This window comes from Entelurus aequoreus, linkage group LG09 (assembly GCF_033978785.1).
Source record: "Entelurus aequoreus isolate RoL-2023_Sb linkage group LG09, RoL_Eaeq_v1.1, whole genome shotgun sequence".
NCBI lineage: Eukaryota > Metazoa > Chordata > Actinopteri > Syngnathiformes > Syngnathidae > Entelurus > Entelurus aequoreus.
In genome coordinates, this window is record NC_084739.1 from 76,024,482 (window position 1) to 76,048,333 (window position 23,852).

The 23,852-nt window shown below is 41.2% G+C and overlaps 1 protein-coding gene across 4 annotated transcripts in view; it reads left to right on the forward strand.

Annotated features, from left to right (window-relative positions):
• LOC133657756 (echinoderm microtubule-associated protein-like 6) overlaps positions 1-23,852 on the forward strand; it is a 50,520-nt gene that overhangs the window by 20,806 nt on the left and 5,862 nt on the right. For 3 of the 4 annotated variants that reach the window (XM_062059431.1, XM_062059432.1, XM_062059433.1), the window contains exons 19-41: positions 252-345; positions 465-565; positions 2,721-2,923; positions 3,016-3,127; positions 3,371-3,498; positions 3,670-3,811; positions 6,449-6,601; positions 6,670-6,801; positions 6,862-6,950; positions 7,014-7,190; positions 10,281-10,509; positions 10,620-10,746; positions 10,837-10,915; positions 11,023-11,152; positions 11,230-11,328; positions 13,539-13,712; positions 13,777-13,985; positions 14,044-14,201; positions 14,276-14,390; positions 14,467-14,655; positions 17,374-17,546; positions 18,593-18,755; positions 23,346-23,449. In XM_062059431.1, coding sequence (XP_061915415.1) covers positions 252-345; positions 465-565; positions 2,721-2,923; positions 3,016-3,127; positions 3,371-3,498; positions 3,670-3,811; positions 6,449-6,601; positions 6,670-6,801; positions 6,862-6,950; positions 7,014-7,190; positions 10,281-10,509; positions 10,620-10,746; positions 10,837-10,915; positions 11,023-11,152; positions 11,230-11,328; positions 13,539-13,712; positions 13,777-13,985; positions 14,044-14,201; positions 14,276-14,390; positions 14,467-14,655; positions 17,374-17,546; positions 18,593-18,755; positions 23,346-23,449 — 3,280 coding nt within the window. Of the gene's footprint in view, positions 1-251; positions 346-464; positions 566-2,720; positions 2,924-3,015; positions 3,128-3,370; positions 3,499-3,669; positions 3,812-6,448; positions 6,602-6,669; positions 6,802-6,861; positions 6,951-7,013; positions 7,191-10,280; positions 10,510-10,619; positions 10,747-10,836; positions 10,916-11,022; positions 11,153-11,229; positions 11,329-13,538; positions 13,713-13,776; positions 13,986-14,043; positions 14,206-14,275; positions 14,391-14,466; positions 14,656-17,373; positions 17,547-18,592; positions 18,756-23,345; positions 23,450-23,852 lie in introns of those variants that run through there. The other variant, XM_062059434.1, reaches the window with a different exon arrangement.

Below are 23,852 nucleotides of genomic sequence, written 5' to 3' on the forward strand. Positions count from 1 at the left end.
AAACAGGAAGTCCATTTTCAAGATGGTGCCACAGCGCCAACAATGACACACCTTTTTAGTGTCTCAGCTTAGGTTTGATAAAAACTGTTTAACACAAAACATTATGGCCGTCGGCGAAGAAAAATCCACAAGTTAGTAGCACGGTTTTATAAGCCGCGGGGTTCAAAGCGTAGAGATAAAGTAGTGGCTTATGATCCGGGATTTATGGTAATGGAGTTGTGTGTTGTGTTGTGTTGTGTGTCTGTGACCAGCTGATGGAAAGACTCTGGTGTCTGTGGCCGTGGATGACGTACATTCCATGGTGGTTTGGGACTGGAAGAGAGGGGAGAAAGTAGCCACTGCCAGGTGAGAACTACTATCAACCACTTGCACAGGTACTCTATAACACCTGCTCATCTGCATGTGTGTGTGTGTGTGTGTGTGTGTGTGTGTGTGTGTGTGTGTGTGTGTGTGTGTGTGTGTAGCGGCGACAAAGAGAAGATCTTTGTGCTGAAGTGTAACCCCCTGCTGATGGACAAGATGGTGACCGTGGGAATCAAACACATCAAGTTTTGGACACACGCAGGTCCGAGTTGTACCCGTGACGGTCCACGCCTACGTCACTTCCGCCAAACTTGTGCTACGGCCGTTATGTTTTTTTTGCTTTGTCTTCCAAAAAACCTAATGTCCGCAATATTTTTTATCTTGATGGATTGAAAATTAACACCAATGAGTTGACTGATGAACATTATCACATAATTTATTCAGAAAGTACAAATAACGACAAAGATAGAATACTATTTAAGTGTAAAAAAAACAACATTAATTTTTAAACAAAGAAAACAATCTGAAATTGTCTTTATTTTTAAGTTATCGCGCCGTATTTTTACCAGTCTGGCCCACTTGGGAGTAGATTTTTCTCCATGTGGCCCTGGATCTAAAATTAGTTTTTTTTAGAAAAGAGTCAATCATTTGGGCATTTTTTGTTGTTTATAATTTTGATTAAAGTATTTATTTCGATACACTACGGATGTGTACAGCATTGATTCACAATGCTGACAATTTAAAAGTATAATTTTTGTTCGGCCGCTAAGTTCCAATAAGTGCCTCGTTTCAAAAACAAACAAATCAACATTAAAAAAAAAAAAATGAGTATGTGGCGCCCCCGTGTGTCATTAATTATAATGACAAGAGCGAAAAGGGTTGTAATTGTGGCGATAATACGCTCTCACCGGTCAAATCAGGTCATGTCTTCTTTACTTCCTGTTTTACGCTCTTATTTTGTTGCCACTTCCTTTCCTGTCTCTGTTGGCCGGCGGTGCCTTGACCCCTGCTTCCACCTGATGGCCGGGAAGATGAGTTATTTTAGCGTGACATGCGAGACGGAAGGAAGTAAGGAAGCAAGTCGGGTTTTAACGTTCTGAGAATCTTGGAAGACTTGACAAAAAAAAGTTAGTTGGGTTCACACCCAAACTTGCTGAGAAAAGACTAAAAAATTGTTCCTAAAATGTTGCTAGTGTGTCTTGTTGTCCCAGCGGATCACCTGCCAAGCCAACACATACAGAAAAGGAAGTGGCAACAAAATAAGAGCGTAAAACAGGAAGTAAAAAAACTAATTCTACTGCTTGTTAATTTTTATATTCTTGCTTTTATGTCGAGGTAAGCTATTCTTTACGACGGAGCTTCTGTGTCGTTTTGTATAAAGTCCAGGAAGTGACACACTTGCGGACAGATAGAGTAGAAACATCATAGACATCTTCTAAGGGTACGCAGCACGGAGCTCTACTGCCTACTGACGCTGACGAGACGCGGGGCCGCCATCTTGGAGTGGTAATCTGCTCCACTCAGTGCAATTCATTTGGCAGGAGCAATGAACTCTCAGCGCATTTAATTCATTTTACCTCACTGAATACCACTGATTTTCACGGGGTTTTTTGTCATACGTGTAGCTATGATAAAGGACACATGTTTTATTATTCATAGTTTGCTTAACAGTAATAGAATATTCTTATATGCTATAAGTGACCAGACGTCCGAGATCAAAACTGGGAATATAATCCCAGAGAAGGGGGGAAAAAAACAGTCAGCTATTTTTAAATTGAAGAAACAATATGATTAGGTTATATATACATGCGTATATCCTACATAAACACACTATATATCTTAGGGACCTACAGACTGTATCTCTGTTGCTGCAGCAGCAGAGAGTTTATTCTGTCTTGACACTTTGTATTGATATTTTGTATTACATTATTCCCTTAAATGACAATGTTTACAGTGATTGTTTTATATGTATTTTTTTATGTATGTCGCTTTGGATAAAAGCGTCTGCCAAATACTTAAACATAAACATATATATTTAATTGACAAGCAATTCTATTATGGTCATACTCTTGTTTGCTAGCGGCTACAATTTCAGTACTATTGAAGATCTTTGCTCCTTCTCAACTCTGTGCTCATATTCTTTTCACAAAATACAACCAATAGTACGTTAATGTTAAATCTTACTTGTGAAAAGTAATCCCCCGATTCCTATTTTCAACAGTCCGCTCATTTGAGCAGGAAAACGCTGAACACCGTCTTTGTTTTCTACCTGTCAACTGTCAGTTTAGGCTGCTCGCCGGCTCCTCATCACCACTTCAAGATGGCGGCCGAATTTCTCGCGTCACACCAGCCAGTGCTGCGTCTACTTATAAGATGTCTATGAGAAACATGACTTCCTTTCTCTCTCTGCCCACCAGGCGGCGGCCTGACCTCCAAGCGTGGTGCCTTCAGGAGCGTGGGACGTGCGGACACCATGATGTCGGCGTGTTACGGCCGCAGCGACGCGCTGGTCTTCTCCGGCGCCGCCACGGGAGACGTTTACGTCTGGAAAGAGGCGCTGCTGCTGAAGACCGTCAAGGCCCACGACGGACCGGTCTTTGCCATGTTCTCGCTGGACAAGGTGGACACGCGTGTGTGTGTGTGTATGTGTGTGTGTGTGTGTGTGTGTGGGTGTGTGTGTGTTAGGTGGACGCTAAAAGTGTGGCCTTTCAGGGCTTTGTGACAGGAGGGAAGGACGGCGTGGTGGAGCTGTGGGATGACATGTTTGACCGCTGCTTGAAGACTTACGCCATCAAGAGAGCTGCTCTGTCTGCAGGGTCCAAAGGTACACACACACACACACACACACACACACACACACACACACACACACACACACACACACACACACACACACACACACACACACACACACACACACACACACACACACAAGTGTTGAGACGCAGCATGTGTGTGTGTGTGTGTGTGTGTGTGTGTGTGTGTGTGTGTGTGTGCGTGTGTGTGTGTGTGTGTGTGTGTGTGTGTGTGTGTGTGTGTGTGTGTGTGTGTGTGTGTGTGTGTGCAGGCCTGCTGCTGGAGGACAACCCGTCCATCAGGGCCATCACTTTGGGACACGGACACATCCTGGTGGGAACCAAAAACGGCGAAATTCTGGAGATTGACAAGACTGGACCCATGACTCTGCTGGTACAGGTGTGTGTGTGTGTGTGGTAGTGTGTGTGTGTGTGTGTGTGTGTGTTTTGGACACGTGTGGGATCTGCTTTAAACCTGTGTGTGTGTGTGTGTGTGTGTGTGTGTGTGTGTGTGTGTGTGTGTGTGTGTGTGTGTGTGTGTGTGTGTGTGTGTGTGTGTGTGTGCGTGCAGGGTCACATGGCAGGGGAGGTGTGGGGTCTCGCCCCTCATCCCCTCCTGGCCGTGTGCGCCACTGTCAGCGACGACCGAACTCTCAGACTGTGGGAGACATCGTCCACTCATCGCATGGTGGCTGTACGCAAACTGAAGAGAGGTCAGCGGGCACGTCATGTCTCATGTTAGGTTACATTTCAGGTTACATGTCATGTTACATCTCATGGTAAATGTTAGGTTACATGTTACGTTACATGTTAGGTTACATTCTGTGTCGCATGTTATGTTACATATTAGGTTACATATTGTGTTACATCTTATGTTACATCTTATGTTACATGTTATATTACATATTATGTTACACGTTATGTTACATGTTAGTTTACAGGTTAAGTTACATATGTTACATGTTATGTTACATATTATATGTTATGTTACATATTGTGGTACATATTATGTTGCATGTTAGGTTATATGTTATGTTACATGGTATGTTACATGTGAGGTTACATGTTACATGTAAGGTTACATCTTAGGTCACATGTTACATGTTGTGTAATGTATTAGGTTACATGTTGTGTTACATATTGTTACATGTTATGTTACATGTTGTTACAAGTTATGTTACATGTGAGGGTACATGTTATGTTACATGTTTGGTTACATTTTATGTTACATGTGAGGTCACATATCATGTTATGTTACATGTTCGGTTACATGCGAGGTCACATATCATGTTATGTTATATTTTATGTTAAATGTGAGGTCACATGTGAGGTCACATATCATGTTACATGTTATGCGTTACATGTTATGTTACATGTGAGGTCACATATCATGTTACATGTTATGTGTTACATGTTATGTTACATCTTATGTTACATGTTACGTTATATGTGAGGTCACATATGTTACTTGTGAGGTTAGATGTTCGGTTACATTTTATGTTACATGCTCGGTTTACATGTGAGGTCAAATATGGTATATGTTATGTTACATGTGAGGTTACATGTTATGTTCCATGTTATATTACATGTGAGGTCACATATCATGTTACATGTTATGTGTTACATGTTATGTTCCATGTTATATTACATGTGAGGTCACATATCATGTTACATGTTATGTGTTACATGTTATGTTACATCTTATGTTACATGTGAGGTCACATATCATGTTACATGTAATGTGTCACATGTTATGTTACAGCTTATGTTACTTTACATGTGAGGTCACATACCATGTCACATGGTTACATCCTATGTGTTACATGTTATGTTACATCCTATGTGTTACATGTTATGTTACATGTGAGGTCACATATGTTACAATTTATGTTACAATTTATGTTGCATGTTATGTTACATGTTATGTTACATATCATGTTACTTGTGAGGTGACATTTTATGTTACATGTTCGGTTACATGTGAGGTCACATATGTTACATGTGAGGTTACATGTGAGGTCACATATGTTACATGTTATGTTACTTGTGAGGTTACATTTTATGTTACATGTTTGGTTACATGTGAGGTCACATATGTTACATGTGAGGTTACATGTGAGGTCACATATGTTACATGTGAGGTCACATATGTTACATGTTATGTTACATGTGAGGTTACTTGTGAGGTCACATATGTTACATGTGAGGTCATATATGTTACATGTGAGGTCACATATGTTACATGTGAGGTTACATGTGAGGTCATATATGTTACATGTGAGGTCACATATGTTACATGTTATGTTACATGTGAGGTCACATATGTTACATGTGAGGTTACATGTGAGGTCATATATGTTACATGTGAGGTCACATATGTTACATGTTATGTTACATGTGAGGTCACATATGTTACATGTGAGGTTACATGTGATGTCATATATGTTACATGTGAGGTCACATATGTTACATGTTATGTTACATGTGAGGTCACATATGTTACATGTGAGGTTACATGTGAGGTCACATATGTTACATGTGAGGTTCCATGTGAGGTCATATATGTTACATGTGAGGTCACATATGTTACATGTTATGTTACATGTGAGGTTACTTGTGAGGTCACATATGTTACATGTGAGGTCACATATGTTACATGTGAGGTCACATATGTTACATGTGAGGTTACATGTGAGGTCACATATGTTACATGTGAGGTCACATATGTTACATGTTATGTTACATGTGAGGTCACATATGTTACATGTTATGTTACATGTGAGGTCACATATGTCACATGTGAGGTTACATGTGAGGTCACATATGTTACATGTGAGGTCACATATGTTACATGTTATGTTACATGTGAGGTTACTTGTGAGGTCACATATGTTACATGTGAGGTTCCATGTGAGGTCATATATGTTACATGTGAGGTCACATATGTTACATGTTATGTTACATGTGAGGTTACTTGTGAGGTCACATATGTTACATGTGAGGTTACATGTGAGGTCATATATGTTACATGTGAGGTCACATATGTTACATGTTATGTTACATGTGAGGTTACTTGTGAGGTCACATATGTTACATGTGAGGTTACATGTGAGGTCATATATGTTACATGTGAGGTCACATATGTTACATGTTATGTTACATGTGAGGTTACTTGTGAGGTCACATATGTTGCATGTGAGGTCACATATGTTACATGTGAGGTCATATATGTTACATGTGAGGTCACATATGTTACATGTGAGGTTACATGTGAGGTCACATCTGTTACATGTGAGGTCAAATATGTTACATGTGAGGTTACTTGTCGTAAGGTTATTTTTGTGTCGCAGGCAGTCGTTGCTGTGCCTTCTCCCCTGATGGCAAGGTGTTGGCGGTGGGTCTGAGTGATGGTGGCGTGTTGGTGGTGAACGCCGACACGCTGGAGGACGTCCTCAGCTTCCATCATCGCCGAGACGCCATCTCTGACATCCGCTTCAGTCCAGGTACACACACCTTTTTGTCAGACAATATCAATAGTTTATGGGCGTGGCCTAAGCTGGCTGTGTTGCAGACTCGGCTAAATACCTGGCGGTGGCGTCACATGACAGCTACGTGGACATCTACAACATGGCGAGCAGCAAGAGAGTGGGCGTGTGCAAGGGGGCGTCCACCTACGTCACGCACGTGGACTGGGACACGCGAGGTAACGCCCACTTCCTGTCCTCCTTGCATGTTGGAGGTGATGTCACACGTGCGCCCGCAGGTAAGCTGCTGCAGGTGAACACGGGCGCCAAGGAGCAGCTTTTCTTCGAAGCGCCACGGGGAAGACGTCAGCTCATCAAACACTCGCAGGTCGGTGGGCGCCAACATGGCGTCACACGCCGCCTCAGCTGATCATGTGCTCTTGGCGTGCAGCTGGAGCGACTCCACTGGCACACCTGGACCTGCGTGCTGGGAGACACCTGTGAGGGCATCTGGCCCACACACAGTGACATCACCGACGTCAACGCCACCTCCCTCACACGCGACCGCACGCTGCTCGCCACCGGGGACGACTTTGGCTTCCTCAAAGTCTTCAGCTACCCTGTCACTGTACGACACACACACACACACACACACACACACACACACACACACACACACACTTACACTCATGCACACACACATTCACGCATGCAAACACATGCACACACACACGAATACACACGCATGCACACACACTTACACGCATGCACACACACGTACACGCATGCAAACACATGCGCACACACACGAATACACACACACGCACACACACTTACACTCATGCACACACACATACACGCATGCAAACACATGCACACACACACGAATACACACACATGCACACACACTTACACGCATGCACACACACATACAAGCATGCAAACACATGCACACACACACGAATACACACACATGCACACACACATTAATACATGCACACATTAAAACACGCACACACACACATTAATACACACACACACACAATAATAAACACGCACACATTATCACACACACTAATACACACACACACATGAATACACACATACACATTACTACACACACACACACACATTAATACACACCCACATATACAAACATACACACACACACATACACATTAATACACACACGTGCACACACGCACGTACGCACACGTACACTTCATACACGCGCGCACAAATTAATAGATTCACACACACACACATTAATACACACCCACATATACAAACATACACACACACACATACACATTAATACACACACGTGCACACACGCACGTACACTTCATACACGCGCGCACAAATTAATAGATTCACACACACACATTAATACACATATTCAAACACACATTAACACACACATTAATACACACACACACACACACATTAAAACACACACACATTAATACACACATTCATGCACACACACGCATACACACACCCACACTTTAACACACATTAATACACACACACGTACACATTAATACTCACACACACACTAATACACACCCTCACACATTAGAACACACACATTCACACACGCACACATTCACATTATTACACTTACACACATTAACACACATTAATAGACGCACGCATTAATACACGCTCACTAACACGCACGCACATTAACACACGCATTAATACACACACACACACACACATTAAAACACATGCACACAATCACATTAATTCACATTAACACACATTAATACACTTACACATGAATACACGCACACATTAATACACGCACACATTAAAACACAAACACACACATGCATACACACACACACATTCACACACGTAATTAATACACACACATTAAAACACACACATTAATACTCACACACACACACATTAATCCATGCGCACACACATTAAAACACTTTCACGCATATGCATATACACATGCACACATTAACTCACATTAATACACGCACACACATTAAAACACACGCACACTCACACACACACAAATTCACCTTAATTCACATTCACACACATTAATACACATACACTTGAATACACACTCACATTACCACGCACACACATTAACACACATTAAAACACACACACACACATGCATACATACACGCACACATTCACACACATTTAATTCACACACACGCACACATTAAAACACACACATTAATACTCATGCACACATTATTACTCATACACATTAAAACACACGGACACACACGCATACACACACATTAATACCCACACGTGCACACATTAAAACACACATTAATACACGCGCACACACATTAAAAGACTTTCAAACACACACACATTTTAAAACACATGCACAATCACACACACACACATTCACATTAATTCACATTCACACATATTAACACACATTAATACACACACATGAATACACGCGCACATTACCATACACACACACACACATACACACAATACACACACACGCACACAGTAAAACACTCTCATTAATACTCACACAAACATTAAAACACACACGCATAAACACACACGTTAATACATGCGCACACACATTAAAACACTTTCACACACACGCATACACACACCCACACTTTAACACACATTAATACACACACACGTACACATTAATACTCACACACACATTAAAACACACACGCATACACACACACACACACACACACGAACACATGTTAATACATGCGCACACACATTAAAACACTTTCACACACACGCGTACACACAACCACACATTAACACACGTTAATACACACACACGTACACATTAATACTCACACACACATTAAAACACACGTGCATACACACACACACACACACACATTAATACCCACACACGCCCACAAACACACGTTAATACATGCACACACACATTAAAACACTTTCCCACACACGCATACACACACCCACACATTAATACACACTCATGTACACATTAATACTCATACACACATTAAAACACACGCATACACACACCCACACATTAACACACATTAATACACACACACGTACACATTAATACTCACACACACATTAAAATACACACACCCACACATTAACACACATTAATACACACACACACTTCCAAATTAATACTCACACACACATTAAAACACACGCATACACACACACACACATTAATACCCACACACGCACACAAACACACGTTAATACACACGCACACACATTTAAACATTTTCACACACACGCATACACACACCCACACATTAACACACATTAATACACACACACGTACACATTAATACTCACACACACATTAAAATACACACACCCACACATTAACACACATTAATACACACACACACACACACGTACACATTAATACTCACGCACACATTAAAACACACGCATACACACACACACATTAATACCCACACACGCACACAAACACACGTTAATACACACGCACACACATTAAAACACTTTCACACACACGCACACGTTAACAAACATTAATACACACATGCACACATTAAAACACACACACACACACACACACACATCAATACACACACGTGCACACATTAAAACACACACTAATTATTGTGTGTGTGTGTGTGTGTGTGTGTGTGTGTGTGTGTGTGTGTGTGTGTGTGTGTGTGTGTGTGTGTGTGTGTGTGTGTGTGTGTGTGTGTGTGTGTGTGTGCAGGGTCAGTTTGCACGTTTCAAGCGTTACCTGGGTCACAGCGCGCAGGTGACCAACGTGCGCTGGGCTCACGACGACGCGGCCCTGCTGTCAGTGGGCGGAGCCGACACGGCGCTCATGATCTGGACCAGGGAGCGGGGGGGCGGAGTCAGCAGAGAGGGGGAGGGGCCCCAGGAGAACAGCGCGCTTGTCGACAGCGAAGAGTCGGACGACGACGTCGAGGAAGACGGCGGTCAGCGTCTGCTCGTTTGTGCTTGTGAAGTGTGTGTTCTTTACACACGGGCGTGCGTGTGTGTGTGTGTGTGTGTGTGTGTGTGTGTGTGTGTGTGTGTGTGTGTGCAGGTTATGACAGCGACGTCGCCCGTGAGAAGTGTGTGGACTACGTGGCCAAGATGGCCACTGTCAGCCTCAGAGACATGACAGGAAGTAAACCTCAAGTGCAGAGCAAAGATGTCACTGCTGATGAGAGGTACACACACACACACACACACACACACACACACACACACACACACACACACCTGATTGATTGATTGATTGATTGATTGATTGATTGCAGAGCACCTGTCAGTCGAGCTGCTCCACAGCCAGAGAAGCTGCAGAAGAACAACACCTCCAAGAAGCAGAAAGTGGTCGAGGTGTGTGTGTGTGTGTGTGTGTGTGTGTGTGTGTGTGTGTGTGTGTGTGTGTGTGTGTGTGTGTGTGTGTGTGTGCGTGTCCTAAAGTGGACATGTGGTCCCAACAGGACTTGGTTCTGGACCACATTTTTGGTTTCCGTGGTTACGACTGCCGCAACAACCTGCACTACCTGAATGACGGCGCTGACATCGTCTACCACACGGCCGCCACCGCCATCGTGCACAGCCTGAGCACAGGTGAGCACACGCACGCACGCACACGGGACGGGGGGGTCATGTGATGTCGGGGCGTGAGTGGTGTTTGTGTGCCGCAGGAAACCAGAGCTTCTACGTGGAACACACGGAGGACGTCTTGTGTCTGACAGTCAACCAACACCCTAAATATGACAACGTCATCGCCACTGGACAGATTGGTAACGTCAACACTTCCTGTTTCCTCTTTGCCACGGTTAGCATGCTAGCCTGTTAGCATGCTAGCCTGTTAGCATGTTAGCATGCTGTAGCAGCTCGGCAGTGAAGTCATCGCTTGAATTCCATATGTGACATCATGGCTGATGTTAGCCTGAGTCAACTCACTGCAGCTTTTATTTCTCCTTGTTTTTGTTCGGCTGCGTCATCATCTTCATCATCATCATCATCATTATCATCAACACCCTCATCCTCATTTTTATAAACATCATCTTCGTCGTCATCAACACCCTCATCCTCATCTTTATCATCATCTTCATCATCGTCACTTTGTCAAGGTGACATTGACACCCGGCAGGTAGAAACACACACACACACACACACACACACACACACACACACACACACACACACACACACACACACACACACACACACACACAGAATAACTTCCATTTAGTATTCCAATTCCATCACAATTTTAATGATTTTCACATTCTCAACCTTTTCTAAACATTGTCTGCTAGCATGCTAACTGCTAGCATTTGAGCTATCATGTCAAATAGCACATACAGTACATGTGAGGTTACATGTGAGGTTACATGTGAGGTTACATGTGAGGTTACATGTTAAGTTACATGTGAGGTTACATGTTAAGTTACATGTGAGGTTACATGTTAAGTTACATGTGAGGTTACATGTTAGGCATGTTAAGTTACATGTGAGGTTACATGTTAGGTTACATGTTAAGTTACATGTGAGGTTACATGTTAAGTTACATGTGAGGTTACATGATAAGTTACATGTGAGGTAACATGTTAGGCATGTTAAGTTACATGTTAGGTTACATGTTAGGTTACATGTTAAGTTGCATGTGAGGCTACATGTTAAGCTACATGTGAGGTTACATGTTAAGTTACATGTGAGGTTACATGTTAAGTTACATGTCAAGTTACATGTTAAGTTGCATGTTAAGTTACATGTTAGGTTGCATGTTAAGTTTAATTTGAGGTTACATGTTAGGTTACATGTGAGGTTACATGTTAAGTTACGTGTGAGGTTGCATGTTAAGTCATGTGAGGTTACATGTTAAGTTACATGTGAAGTTGCATGTTAAGTTACATGTGAGGTTACATGTGAGATTACATGTTAAGTTACATGTGAGGTTGCATGTTAAGTTGCATGTTAAGTTTCATTTGAGGTTACATGTTAAGTTACATGTTAGGTTGCATATGAGGTTGCATGTGAGGTTACATGTTAAGTCACAGGTGAGGTTACATGTTAAGTTACATGTTAATTTAAATGTGAGATTACATGTTAAGTCACAGGTGAGGTTACATGTTAGGTTGCATATGAGGTTACATGTGAGGTTACATGTTAAGTCACAGGTGAGGTTACATGTTAAGTTACATGTTAGGTTGCATATGAGGTTACATGTGAGGTTACATGTTAAGTCACAGGTGAGGTTACATGTTAAGTTACATGTTAGGTTGCATATGAGGTTACATGTGAGGTTACATGTTAAGTCACAGGTGAGGTTACATGTTAAGTTACATGTTAATTTAAATGTGAGATTACATGTTAAGTCACAGGTGAGGTTACATGTTAAGTTACATGTGAGGTTACATGTTAAGTTACATGTTAGGTTACATGTTAAGTTACATGTTAGGTTATATGTTAAGTTACATGTTAAGTTACATGTGAGGTTACATGTTAAGTTACATGTTAGGTTATATGTTAAGTTACATGTTAGGTTATATGTTAAGTTACAGGTGAGGTTACAGGTGAGGTTACATGTGAGGTTGCATGTTACATGGTATCATCATACATGTATCATACATGGTATCATCATACATAATATCATTGTACATGGTATCATCATACATAGTATCATCGTACATGTATTATCGTAAATGATATCATCGTACATGGTATCATCATACATGATATCATTGTACATTGTATTATCATACATAGTATCATCGTACATGTATTATCGTACATGGTATCATCATACATGGCATCATCATACATGGTATCATCAAACCAACAAAAAAGTGTATCAATAAAAGTTGCTCAGGACTACTGGAAGTTAAATAAACCACAACATCAAATTGTGTATTTTCGTTGGTTGTCCTGCTTCAAAGCTGCTCTGTTGTTGCCATGGTTACCCTGTCCTCCCACTGTCGCCGAGGTAACGGCTGTCCCCCTGCAGGCGGCACGCCGTGCATCCACGTGTGGGACGCCATGAGCAAGCGCACGCTGTCCGTCCTGCGCTGCGCTCACTCCAGGGGCGTGGCTTACGTCAACTTCAGCGCCACCGGCAAGCTGCTGCTGTCCGTGGGCGTGGACCCCGAACACACCGTCAGCGTGTGGCGCTGGCACGAAGGTGGCGACTCCCGCACGCGCCCTGTCGCTCGCCCGTAACCAGACGCTCGCCTCCCTCCCCGCAGGCTCCAGAGTGTGCGGCAGAGCGGGACATCCCCACAGGATCTTTGCGGCGGAGTTCCGGCCGGACTCGGACTGTCAGTTCGTGTCGGTGGGAATCAAACACGTGAAGTTCTGGACGCTGGTGGGCGGAGCTCTGGTGTACAAGAAAGGCGTGGTGTCCACGCTGGAGGGCGGCCGCATGCAGACCATGCTGTCCCTCGCCTTCGGAGCCGTGAGTTGGAACACACCCCAGCAGCGAGGCGGAACATTGCAGAACCTTCTCCCCGCAGGTGGACCTGACCTTCACGGGCGCCGTCAACGGCGACGTGTACGTGTGGCGGGAGCACTTCCTGCTGAGGGCGGTGGCCAAGGCGCACACGGGGCCCGTCTTCTGCATGTACACCACGCTGAGGGACGGCCTCATCGTCACCGGCGGCAAGGAGAGGCCGTCAGTGAGAACGCAACACCGCACGCTGTTGCCGGGGGGCGCCGCTGAGTCCTGTTCCTGTGTCTCCCTGACAGGACCAAGGAGGGCGGCGCCGTCAAGCTCTGGGACCAGGAGATGAAGCGCTGCCGGGCGTTCCAGCTGGAGTCGTCTCGCCCCGTGGAGTGCGTGCGCTCCGTGTGCCGAGGCAGAGTGAGACCTCTTCGCCTTGCACGCGACCCCGTCGTCTCCGTCGTGCTCGCTCACGCCGCCGCTCCCTCCTCCTCAGGGCAAGATCCTGGTGGGCACCAAGGACGGCGAGATCATCGAGGTGGGCGAGAAGAACGCGGCGTCCAACGTGCTGCTGGACAGCCACGCCCGGGGCGGCGTCTGGGGTCTGTCGTGTCATCCCGCCAAGGAGGTCTTGGTCACGGCCGGCGACGACGCCACCGTCAGGCTGTGGGACCTCGCTGACAAGGTCCAACTGACGAACCAGCTAGCTAGAAAGACTACTAACAGGATAATTAGCAACATATTTAAATACTAAGCTAGGTAACAAGATAACCCGACGTAACTAGCAAAATATCTAAAAAGATAACGAGAGGTAACTAGCTAAATGAGTAGCTCAAGATAACTGGCTGATTATCTAGCAAACTAGCTAGCTAAATACGTAGAAAGATTACGAACAAAACCAACAAATTAACTAAAAAGTTAGCTTTCAAGTTAATTCTCAAAACTCACAATAACTAGCCTGTGATCTAGCAAGCTAACTAGCTAAATAAGTAGAAAGATAACTAACAAAACCAACAAAATAACTAAAAAGTTAAATAGCAAGGTAACTCTCAAAACTCATGCTAACTAGCCTGTGATAAAGAAAGTTAACTAGCTAAATACCCCAAAAGATAACTAACAAGACAACCAACAAAATAACTAAAAAGTTAAATAGCAAGGTAACTCTCAAAACTCATGCTAACTAGCCTGTGATAAAGAAAGTTAACTAGCTAAATACCCCAAAAGATAACTAACAAGACAACCAACAAAGTAACCAAAAAGTTAGCTTGCAAGGCAACTGTCAAAACTCACGCTAACTAACGTGTGATCTAGCAAGGTAACTAGCTAAATAACTATAAAGATAACAAACAAGACAACCAAAAAAGTAACTACAACATTAGCTTGCAAGGTAACTCTCAAAACTCACAATAACTAGCCTGTGATCTAGCAAGCTAACTAGCTAAATATATAGAAAGATAACGAACAAAACCAACAAATTAACTAACAAGTTAGCTTGCCAGGTAACTCTCAGAATTCACGCTAACTAGCGTGTGATCTAGCAAGGTAACTAGAAAAATGCCTAGAAAGATAACAAACAAGACAACCAACAAAGTAGCTAGAACGTTAGCTGGCAAGGTAACTCTCAAAACTCACAATAACTAGCCTGTGATCTAGCAAACTAACTAGCTAAATATATAGAAAGATAATTAACAAACCCAACAAAATAACTAAAAAGTTAGCTAGCAAGGTAACTCTCAAAACTCATGCTAACTAGCCTGTGATAAAGCAAGTTAACTGGCTGAATACCTCGAAAGATAACTAACAAGACAACCAACAAAATAACCAGAAAGTTAGCAATAAAAAAGTAACTCTCAAAACTCACAATAATTAGCCTGTGATCTAGCAAGCTAACTAGCCAATTACCTAGAAAGATAACTAACAAAACCAACCAACAAAATAACCAGAAAGTTAGCTAGCAAGGTAACTCTCAAAACTCACGCTAACTAGCCTGTGATCTAGCAAGCTAACTAGAGGAATATCTCAAAAGATAACTATAGTTGTATAGAATTACAACAAAATATTTATCAAGACATATAACGTGTGATTTAGCAAACTAGCTGACAAGATAACTCCAAATGTAATCATCAAGGTCATTAGCAAACTATCTAGCAAGCTAACTAGCTAAATACCGAGAAACATAACTAACAAAGTAACCAACAAAATAACCAGAAAGTTAGCTAGCAATGCAACTCTCAAAACTCACAATAACTAGCCTGTGATCTAGCAAGCTAACTAGCTAAATACGTAGAAAGATAACTAACAAAACCAACAAAATAACTAAAAAGTTATCTAGCAAGGTAACTCTCAAAACTCACGATAACTTGCCTTTGATCTAGCAAGGTAACCAGCTAAATGCGTAGAAAGATTACTAACAAGACAACCAACAAAATAACTAAAAAGTTAGCTTGCAAGATAACTCTTAAAACTCATGCTAACTAGCAAGCTAACTAGAAAAATGCCTAGAAAGATAACTAACAAGACAACCAACAAAATAACTACAAAGTTAGCCTGTAAGGTAACTCTCAAAACACATACTAACTAGCCTGTAATCTAGCAAGCCAACTAGCTAAATGCCTAGAAAGATTACTAACAAGACAACCAACAAAGTAGCTAGAACGTTAGCTGGCACGGTAACTCTCAAAGCTCACGCTAACTAGCCTGTGATCTAGCTAGCAAGCTAACTAGAAAAATGCTTAGAAAGATAACTAACAAGACAACCAACAAAATAACTAGAAAGTTAGCTCGCAAGGTTACTATCTCAAAACTCAAGCTAACTAGCTAAATGCCTAGAAAGATTACTAACAAGACAACCAACAAATTAACTAGAACGTTAGTTAGCAAGGTAACTCTCAAAACTTACGATAACTAGCCTCTGTCCCAACAAGTTAACTACCTAAATACCTATGGATATAACTAAACAAACAACTAACAAACTAACTAGTAAGTTAGTTTTCAAAGTAACTCAAACTCACGCTAACTAGCCTGTGATCTAGCAAGCTAACTAGCTAAATACCTAGAAAGATTACTAACAAGACAACCAACAAAGTAGCTAGAACGTTAGCTGGCACTGTAACTCTCAAAACTCACGCTAACTAGCCTGTAATCTAACAAGCTAACTAACAAGACAACCAACAAAATAACTATAAAGTTATATAGAAATATAACAAAATAGTTACCAAGGTATATAACCTGTGACTTAGCAAACTAGCTGACAAGATAACTCCAAATGTAACCATCAAGGTCATTAGCAAAATATCTAGCAAGCTAACTAGCAAAACAGCTAGTAGGCTAAATAACTAGATATTAGGACATCTAATATCTAGTTATCTCATGTCTAGTTATCTCATTGTGTCCCCGCCTGCAGAAGCTGCAGAAGAAGGTGTGCGTGGGCCATGCAGCGGTGAGCGTGAGCTTCAGTTGGGATGGAGAGATGCTGGCCGTGGGGATGAAGAACGGAGAGTTCCTCCTCCTCTTCTCCAACTCCCTCAAGGTGTGGGCAAAGAAGAGAGACCGTGGTGCCGCCATTCAGGACATCAGGTAATGTGGGATCATGTGACCTCTCCCAGCGTCACGCTAAAGGTGTGGCTGAAGGTCTTGCTAAAAGTGTGGCTGAAGGTCTTGCTAAAGGTGTGGCTGAAGGTCTTGCTAAAGGTGTGGCTGAAGGTCTTGCTAATGGTGTGGCTGAAGGTCTTGCTAATGGTGTGGCTGAAGGTTTTGCTAAAGGTGTGGCTGAAGGTCTTCTTAAAGGTGTGGCTGAAGGTTTTGCTAAAGGTGTGGCTGAAGGTCTTGTTAAAGGTGTGGCTGAAGGTCTTGTTAAACATGTGACTGAACGTCTTGTTAAAGATGTGGCGGAAGGTTTTGCTAAAAGTGTGGCTGAAGGTCTTCCTAAAGGTGTGGCTGAAGGTTTTGCTAAAGGTGTGGCTGAAGGTCTTGTTAAAGGTGTGGCTGAAGGTCTTGTCAAAGGTGTGGCGGAAGGTTTTGCTAAAAGTGTGGCTGAAGGTCTTGCTAAAGGTGTGGCTGAAGGTCTTGCTAAAGGTGTGGCTGAAGGTCTTGTTAAAGGTGTGACTGAACATCTTGCTTAAGGTGTGGCTGAAGGTCTTGTTAAAAGTGTGACTGAACATCTTGCTAAAGGTGTGGCTGAAGGTCTTGTTAAAGGTGTGGCTGAAGGTCTTGCTAAGTGTGGTTGAACGTCTTGGTAAAGGTGTGGCTGAACGTCTTGTTAAAGGTATAGCTGAACGTTTGGCGAAAGGTGTGGTTGAACGTCTTGCTAAAGGTGTGGCTGAAGGTCTTGCTAATGGTGGGGCTGAAGGTTTTGCTAAATGTGTGGCTGAAGGTTTTGCTAAAGGTGTGGCTGAAGGTTTTGCTAAAAGTGTGGCTGAAGGTCTTGCTAAAGATGTGGCTGAACGTCTTGTTAAAGGTGTGGCTGAAGGTCTTGCTAAAGGTGTGGCTGAAGGTCTTGCTAAAAGTGTGGCTGAAGGTCTTGTTAAAGGTGTGCCTGGACGTCTTGCTAAAGGTGCGGCTAAATGTCTTGCTAAAGGTGTGGCTGAACGTCTTGCTAAAGGTGTGGCTAAATGTGTCGCTAGATTCAGTCCAGACAGAAGAATGTTGGCGGTGGGTTCTCTGGAGAACAGCGTGGATGTCTATGACGTGTTAGGAGGATCCACACTGAGCAGGATGGTTTCCTGCTGTCACCTGCCCGCCTTTGTCCTACACCTCGACTTCTCTTCTGACAGCACACACATACAGGTACACACCTTGTTCATTATTCATTCATTCATTCATTCATTTATATTTCATTCCTTCATTTAATCACCTTTTATTGATTCATTTCTACACCTTTCATTTATATATTTCATTCAATAATTTATACACCTCAGCATCTCCAAATCTGAGGCCATGGTTCTCAGCAGGAAACCGATGGGTTGTACAGTCCAGGTAGAGAACGAGACTCTGTCCCAGGTGGAGGAGTTTAAGTAACTCGGGGTCTTGTTCACGAGTGAGGGACAGATGGAGAAGGAAATCAGCCGGAGAATGGGAGCAGTTGGGACAGTATTGCAGACTCTCTGCCGCACTGTTGTGACCAAACGAGAGCTGAGCCAGAAGGCAAAGCTCTCGCTCTACCAAACTATCTACGTTCTTACTCTCACCTATGGTCATGAAGTGTGGGTCATGACTGAAAGAATAAGCTGGCGGATACCAGATGGGGGGATTACATCTCCTCTCTGGCCTGGGAACGCTTCGGGATCCCCCAGGAGGAAGTTGCTAATGTTGCTCTGGAGAGGGAAGTCTGGGGGTCTCTGCTGGAGCTGTTGTCCCTGCGACCCCATTCCGAAAATCAGCCGGAGAATCGGAGCAGCTGGGGCAGTATTGCAGTCTTCGGGATCCCCCATTAGGAAGTTGCTCATGTTGCTCTGGAGAGGGAAGTCTGGGGGTCTCTGCTGGAGCTGTTGTTCCCGCGACCCCATTCCGGAAATCAGCCGGAGAATCGAACCCCATTCCGGAAATCAGCCGGAGAATCGGAGCAGCTGGGGCAGTATTGCAGTCTTCGGGATCCCCCAGGAGGAAGTTGCTAATGTTGCTCTGGAGAGGGAAGTCTGGGGGTCTCTGCTGGAGCTGTTGTCCCCCGCGACCCCATTCCGGAAATCATCCGGAGAATCGGACCCCATTCCGGAAATCAGCCGGAGAATCGGAGCATCTGGGGCAGTATTGCAGTCTTCTGGAACCCCCAGGAGGAAGTTGCTAATGTTGCTCTGGAGAGGGAAGTCTGGGGGTCTCTGCTGGAGCTGTTGTCCCTGCGACCCCATTCCGGAAATCAGCCCGAGAATCGGACCCCATTCCGGAAATCAGCCAGAGAATCGGAGCAGTTGGGGCAGTATTGCAGTCTCTCTGCCGCACTGTGACAAAATGAGAGCTGAGCCAGAAGGCAAAGCTCTCGGTCTACCGAGCTATCTGCATTCCTACTCTCATCTATGGTCATGAAGTGTGGGTCATGACCGAAAGAATAAGATGGCGAATACGAGCGACAGAAATGAGTTTCCTCAGAAGGGTGGCTGGCATCTCCCTAAGAGATAGGGTGAGAAGTTCAGTCACCCGAGAGAGACTCGGAGTAGAGCCGCTGCTCCTCCCCTTGGAAAGGAGCCACCTTAGGTGGTTCGGGCATCTCGACGCCTCACCAGCGTCTCCCTAGGGAGGTCCTTGTTGCACGTCCCACTGGGAGGAGACCCCGGGGCAGGCCGAGGACCAGATGGGGGGAGTACATCTCCTCTCTGGCCTGGGAACGCTTCGGGATTCCCCAGGAGGAAGTTGCTAATGTTGCTCTGGAGAGGGAAGTCTGGGGTCTCTGCTGGATACTACACCTTTCATTCATTTATACACCTTTATTGATTCATTTATATACCTTTCATTCATTGATTCATTTATATACCTTTCATTCATTGATTCACTTATACACATTGCATTCATTGATGAATTTATACACTTTTTATTGATTCATTTATACACATTTCATTTATTCATACACCTTTCATTCATTCATACACCTTTTATTGATTCATTTATACACATTTCATTTATTCATACACCTTTCATTTATTCATACACCTTTTATTGATTCATTTATACACCGTTCATTTATTCATTCATTCATACACCTTTTATTGATACATTTATACACCTTTCATTTATTCATTCATCCATACACCTTTCAGTCATTCATTTGTACACCTTTAATTTATTAATTTATATACCTTCCATTGATTTGTTCATACACATTGTATTCATTTATTAATATTTCCTTCATTCATTTTTATGCATCGTTTATCGATTCATTTATATACCTTTCATTCATTCATTTATACACCGTTTATTGATTCATTTATGTACCTTTCATTCATTTATACACCTTTATTGATTCATTTATATACCTTTCATTCATTGATTCAATTATACACCTTTTATTCATTGATTCATTTATACACCTTGTATTCTTTTATTCATTGTTTTACTTATACACCTTTCATTAATTGATTCATTTATACGCCTTGTATTCTTTCATTCAATTATACACCTTTATTGATTCATTTATATAGCTTCCATTGGTTTGTTCATACACATTGTATTCATGTATTAATATTTCATTCATTCATTTATTCACCGTTTATTGATTCATATTTATGCATATTTATTAATTCATGTATGTACCATTCATGTATACGTTTGATTCATATATACACCTTTCATTCATTGATTCATTTACATACGTTTGATTCACTTATACACCTTTCATTCATTGATTCTTTTATACACCTATATTGATTCACTTATACACCTTTCATTCATTCATTCATTTATATACCTTTTATTGATTCACTTATACACCTTTCATTCATTGATTCATTTATACACCTTTATTGATTCACTTATACACTTTTCACTCATTGATTTATTTATACACCTTTCATTAATTCATTCATTTATATACCTTTTATTGATTCACTTATACACATTTCACTCATTGATTTACTTATGCACCTTTATTGATTCACTATTACACCTTTCATTCATTGATTCACTTTCACACCTTTCATTCTTTGATTAATTTATACACCTTTATTGATTAATGTATACACCTTTCATTCATTACCTCATTTACTGTATACCCCATTATTGATTTATTTATACACCTTTCATTCATTGATTCATTTATACACCTTTCATTCATTGATTCATTTATATGCATTTCATTCATTGATTCATTTATATACATTTCATTCATTGATTCATGTATACACCTTTCATTCATTTATACACCTTTATTGATTCATATTTATACATATTTACTAATTCATGTATGTACCATTCATGTATACGTTTGATTTATTTATACACCTTTCATTCATTGATTCATTTGTACACCTTTGATTCACTTATACACCTTTCATTCATTGATTCTTTTATACACCTATATTGATTCACTTATACACCTTTCATTCATTGATTCATTTATACACCTTTATTGATTCACTTATACACTTTTCACTCATTGATTTATTTATACACCTTTCATTCATTCATTTATATACCTTTTATTGATTCACTTATACACATTTCACTCATTGATTTACTTATGCACCTTTATTGATTCACTATTACACCTTTCATTCATTGATTCACTTTCACACCTTTCATTCATTGATGAATTTATACACCTTTATTGATTAATGTATACACCTTTCATTCATTACCTCATTTACTGTATACCCCATTATTGATTCATTTATACACCTTTCATTCATTGATTCATTTATACACCTTTCATTCATTGATTCATTTATACACCTTTCATTTATTGATTCATTTATATACCTTTTATTGATTCACTTATACACCTTTCATTCATTGATTCACTTATATGCATTTCATTCATTGATTCATTTATATACATTTCATTCATTGATTCATTTATACACCTTTCATTCATTTATACACCTTTATTGATTCACTTATACACATTTCATTCATTGATTCAATTATACACTTTTATTGATTCACTTCTACACCTTTCATTTATTGATTCATTTATTTACATTTAATTCATTCATTCATTTATATACATTTCATTCATTCATTCATTCATTTATACAATTTTATTGATTCACTTCTACACCTTTCATTCATTGATTAATTTATATACATTTCATTCATTGATTCATTTATACACATTTCATTCATTGATTAATTTATACATCTTTCATTCATTTATACACCTTTATTGATTCATTGATATACCTTTTATTGTTTCACTTATACACATTTCATTCATTGATTCACTTATACACCATTATTGATTCACTTATACACACTTCATTCATTGATTCATTTATACACTTTTATTGATTCACTTCTACACCTTTCATTTATTGATTCATTTATTTACATTTAATTCATTCATTCATTTATATACATTTCATTCATTCATTCATTCATTTATACAATTTTATTGATTCACTTCTACACCTTTCATTCATTGATTAATTTATATACATTTCATTCATTGATTCATTTATACACATTTCATTCATTGATTCATTTATACATCTTTCATTCATTTATACACCTTTATTGATTCATTGATATACCTTTTATTGATTCACTTATACACATTTCATTCATTGATTCACTTATACACCATTATTGATTCACTTATACACACTTCATTCATTGATTCATTTATACACTTTTATTGATTCACTCCTACACCTTGCATTCATTGATTCATTTATATACATTATATACATGTGCTGAAAAGAAAGCAGTAGATGTAATGTGTGTGTGCAGGTGTGCACAGGTGCGTACAAACGCTTGGTGTTTGAACTTCCTTCTGGAAAACTCCTGACTGAGCAGAACGTCATTGACAGAATCACCTGGGCTTCCTGGACCAGGTGAGACACACACACACACACACACACACACACACACACACACACACACACACACACACACACACACACACACACACACACACACACACACACACTGTGTACTGTACTGTGTACTCTTATTGTACATCACAAATAACACTGAATATTTACCTTCTTCTCTCCTTTTTAAACGGTGAATTGCAACCACAAGTACTGGCCTGTATGTCATGAACATCATTTGTGCAACACCACCACCTGGTGTACAAACTTGGTACTGACGGACTACTCCAATTATTGCAACCCATCCAGTAATACTAAATGTCTGTTAGATATTTCATAAAGATACTCACGCTAATATTTGACAACTGTACTGAGAGTGATAACATGAATCTTTACTTAATAATAGCAGGACATTCATATTTAC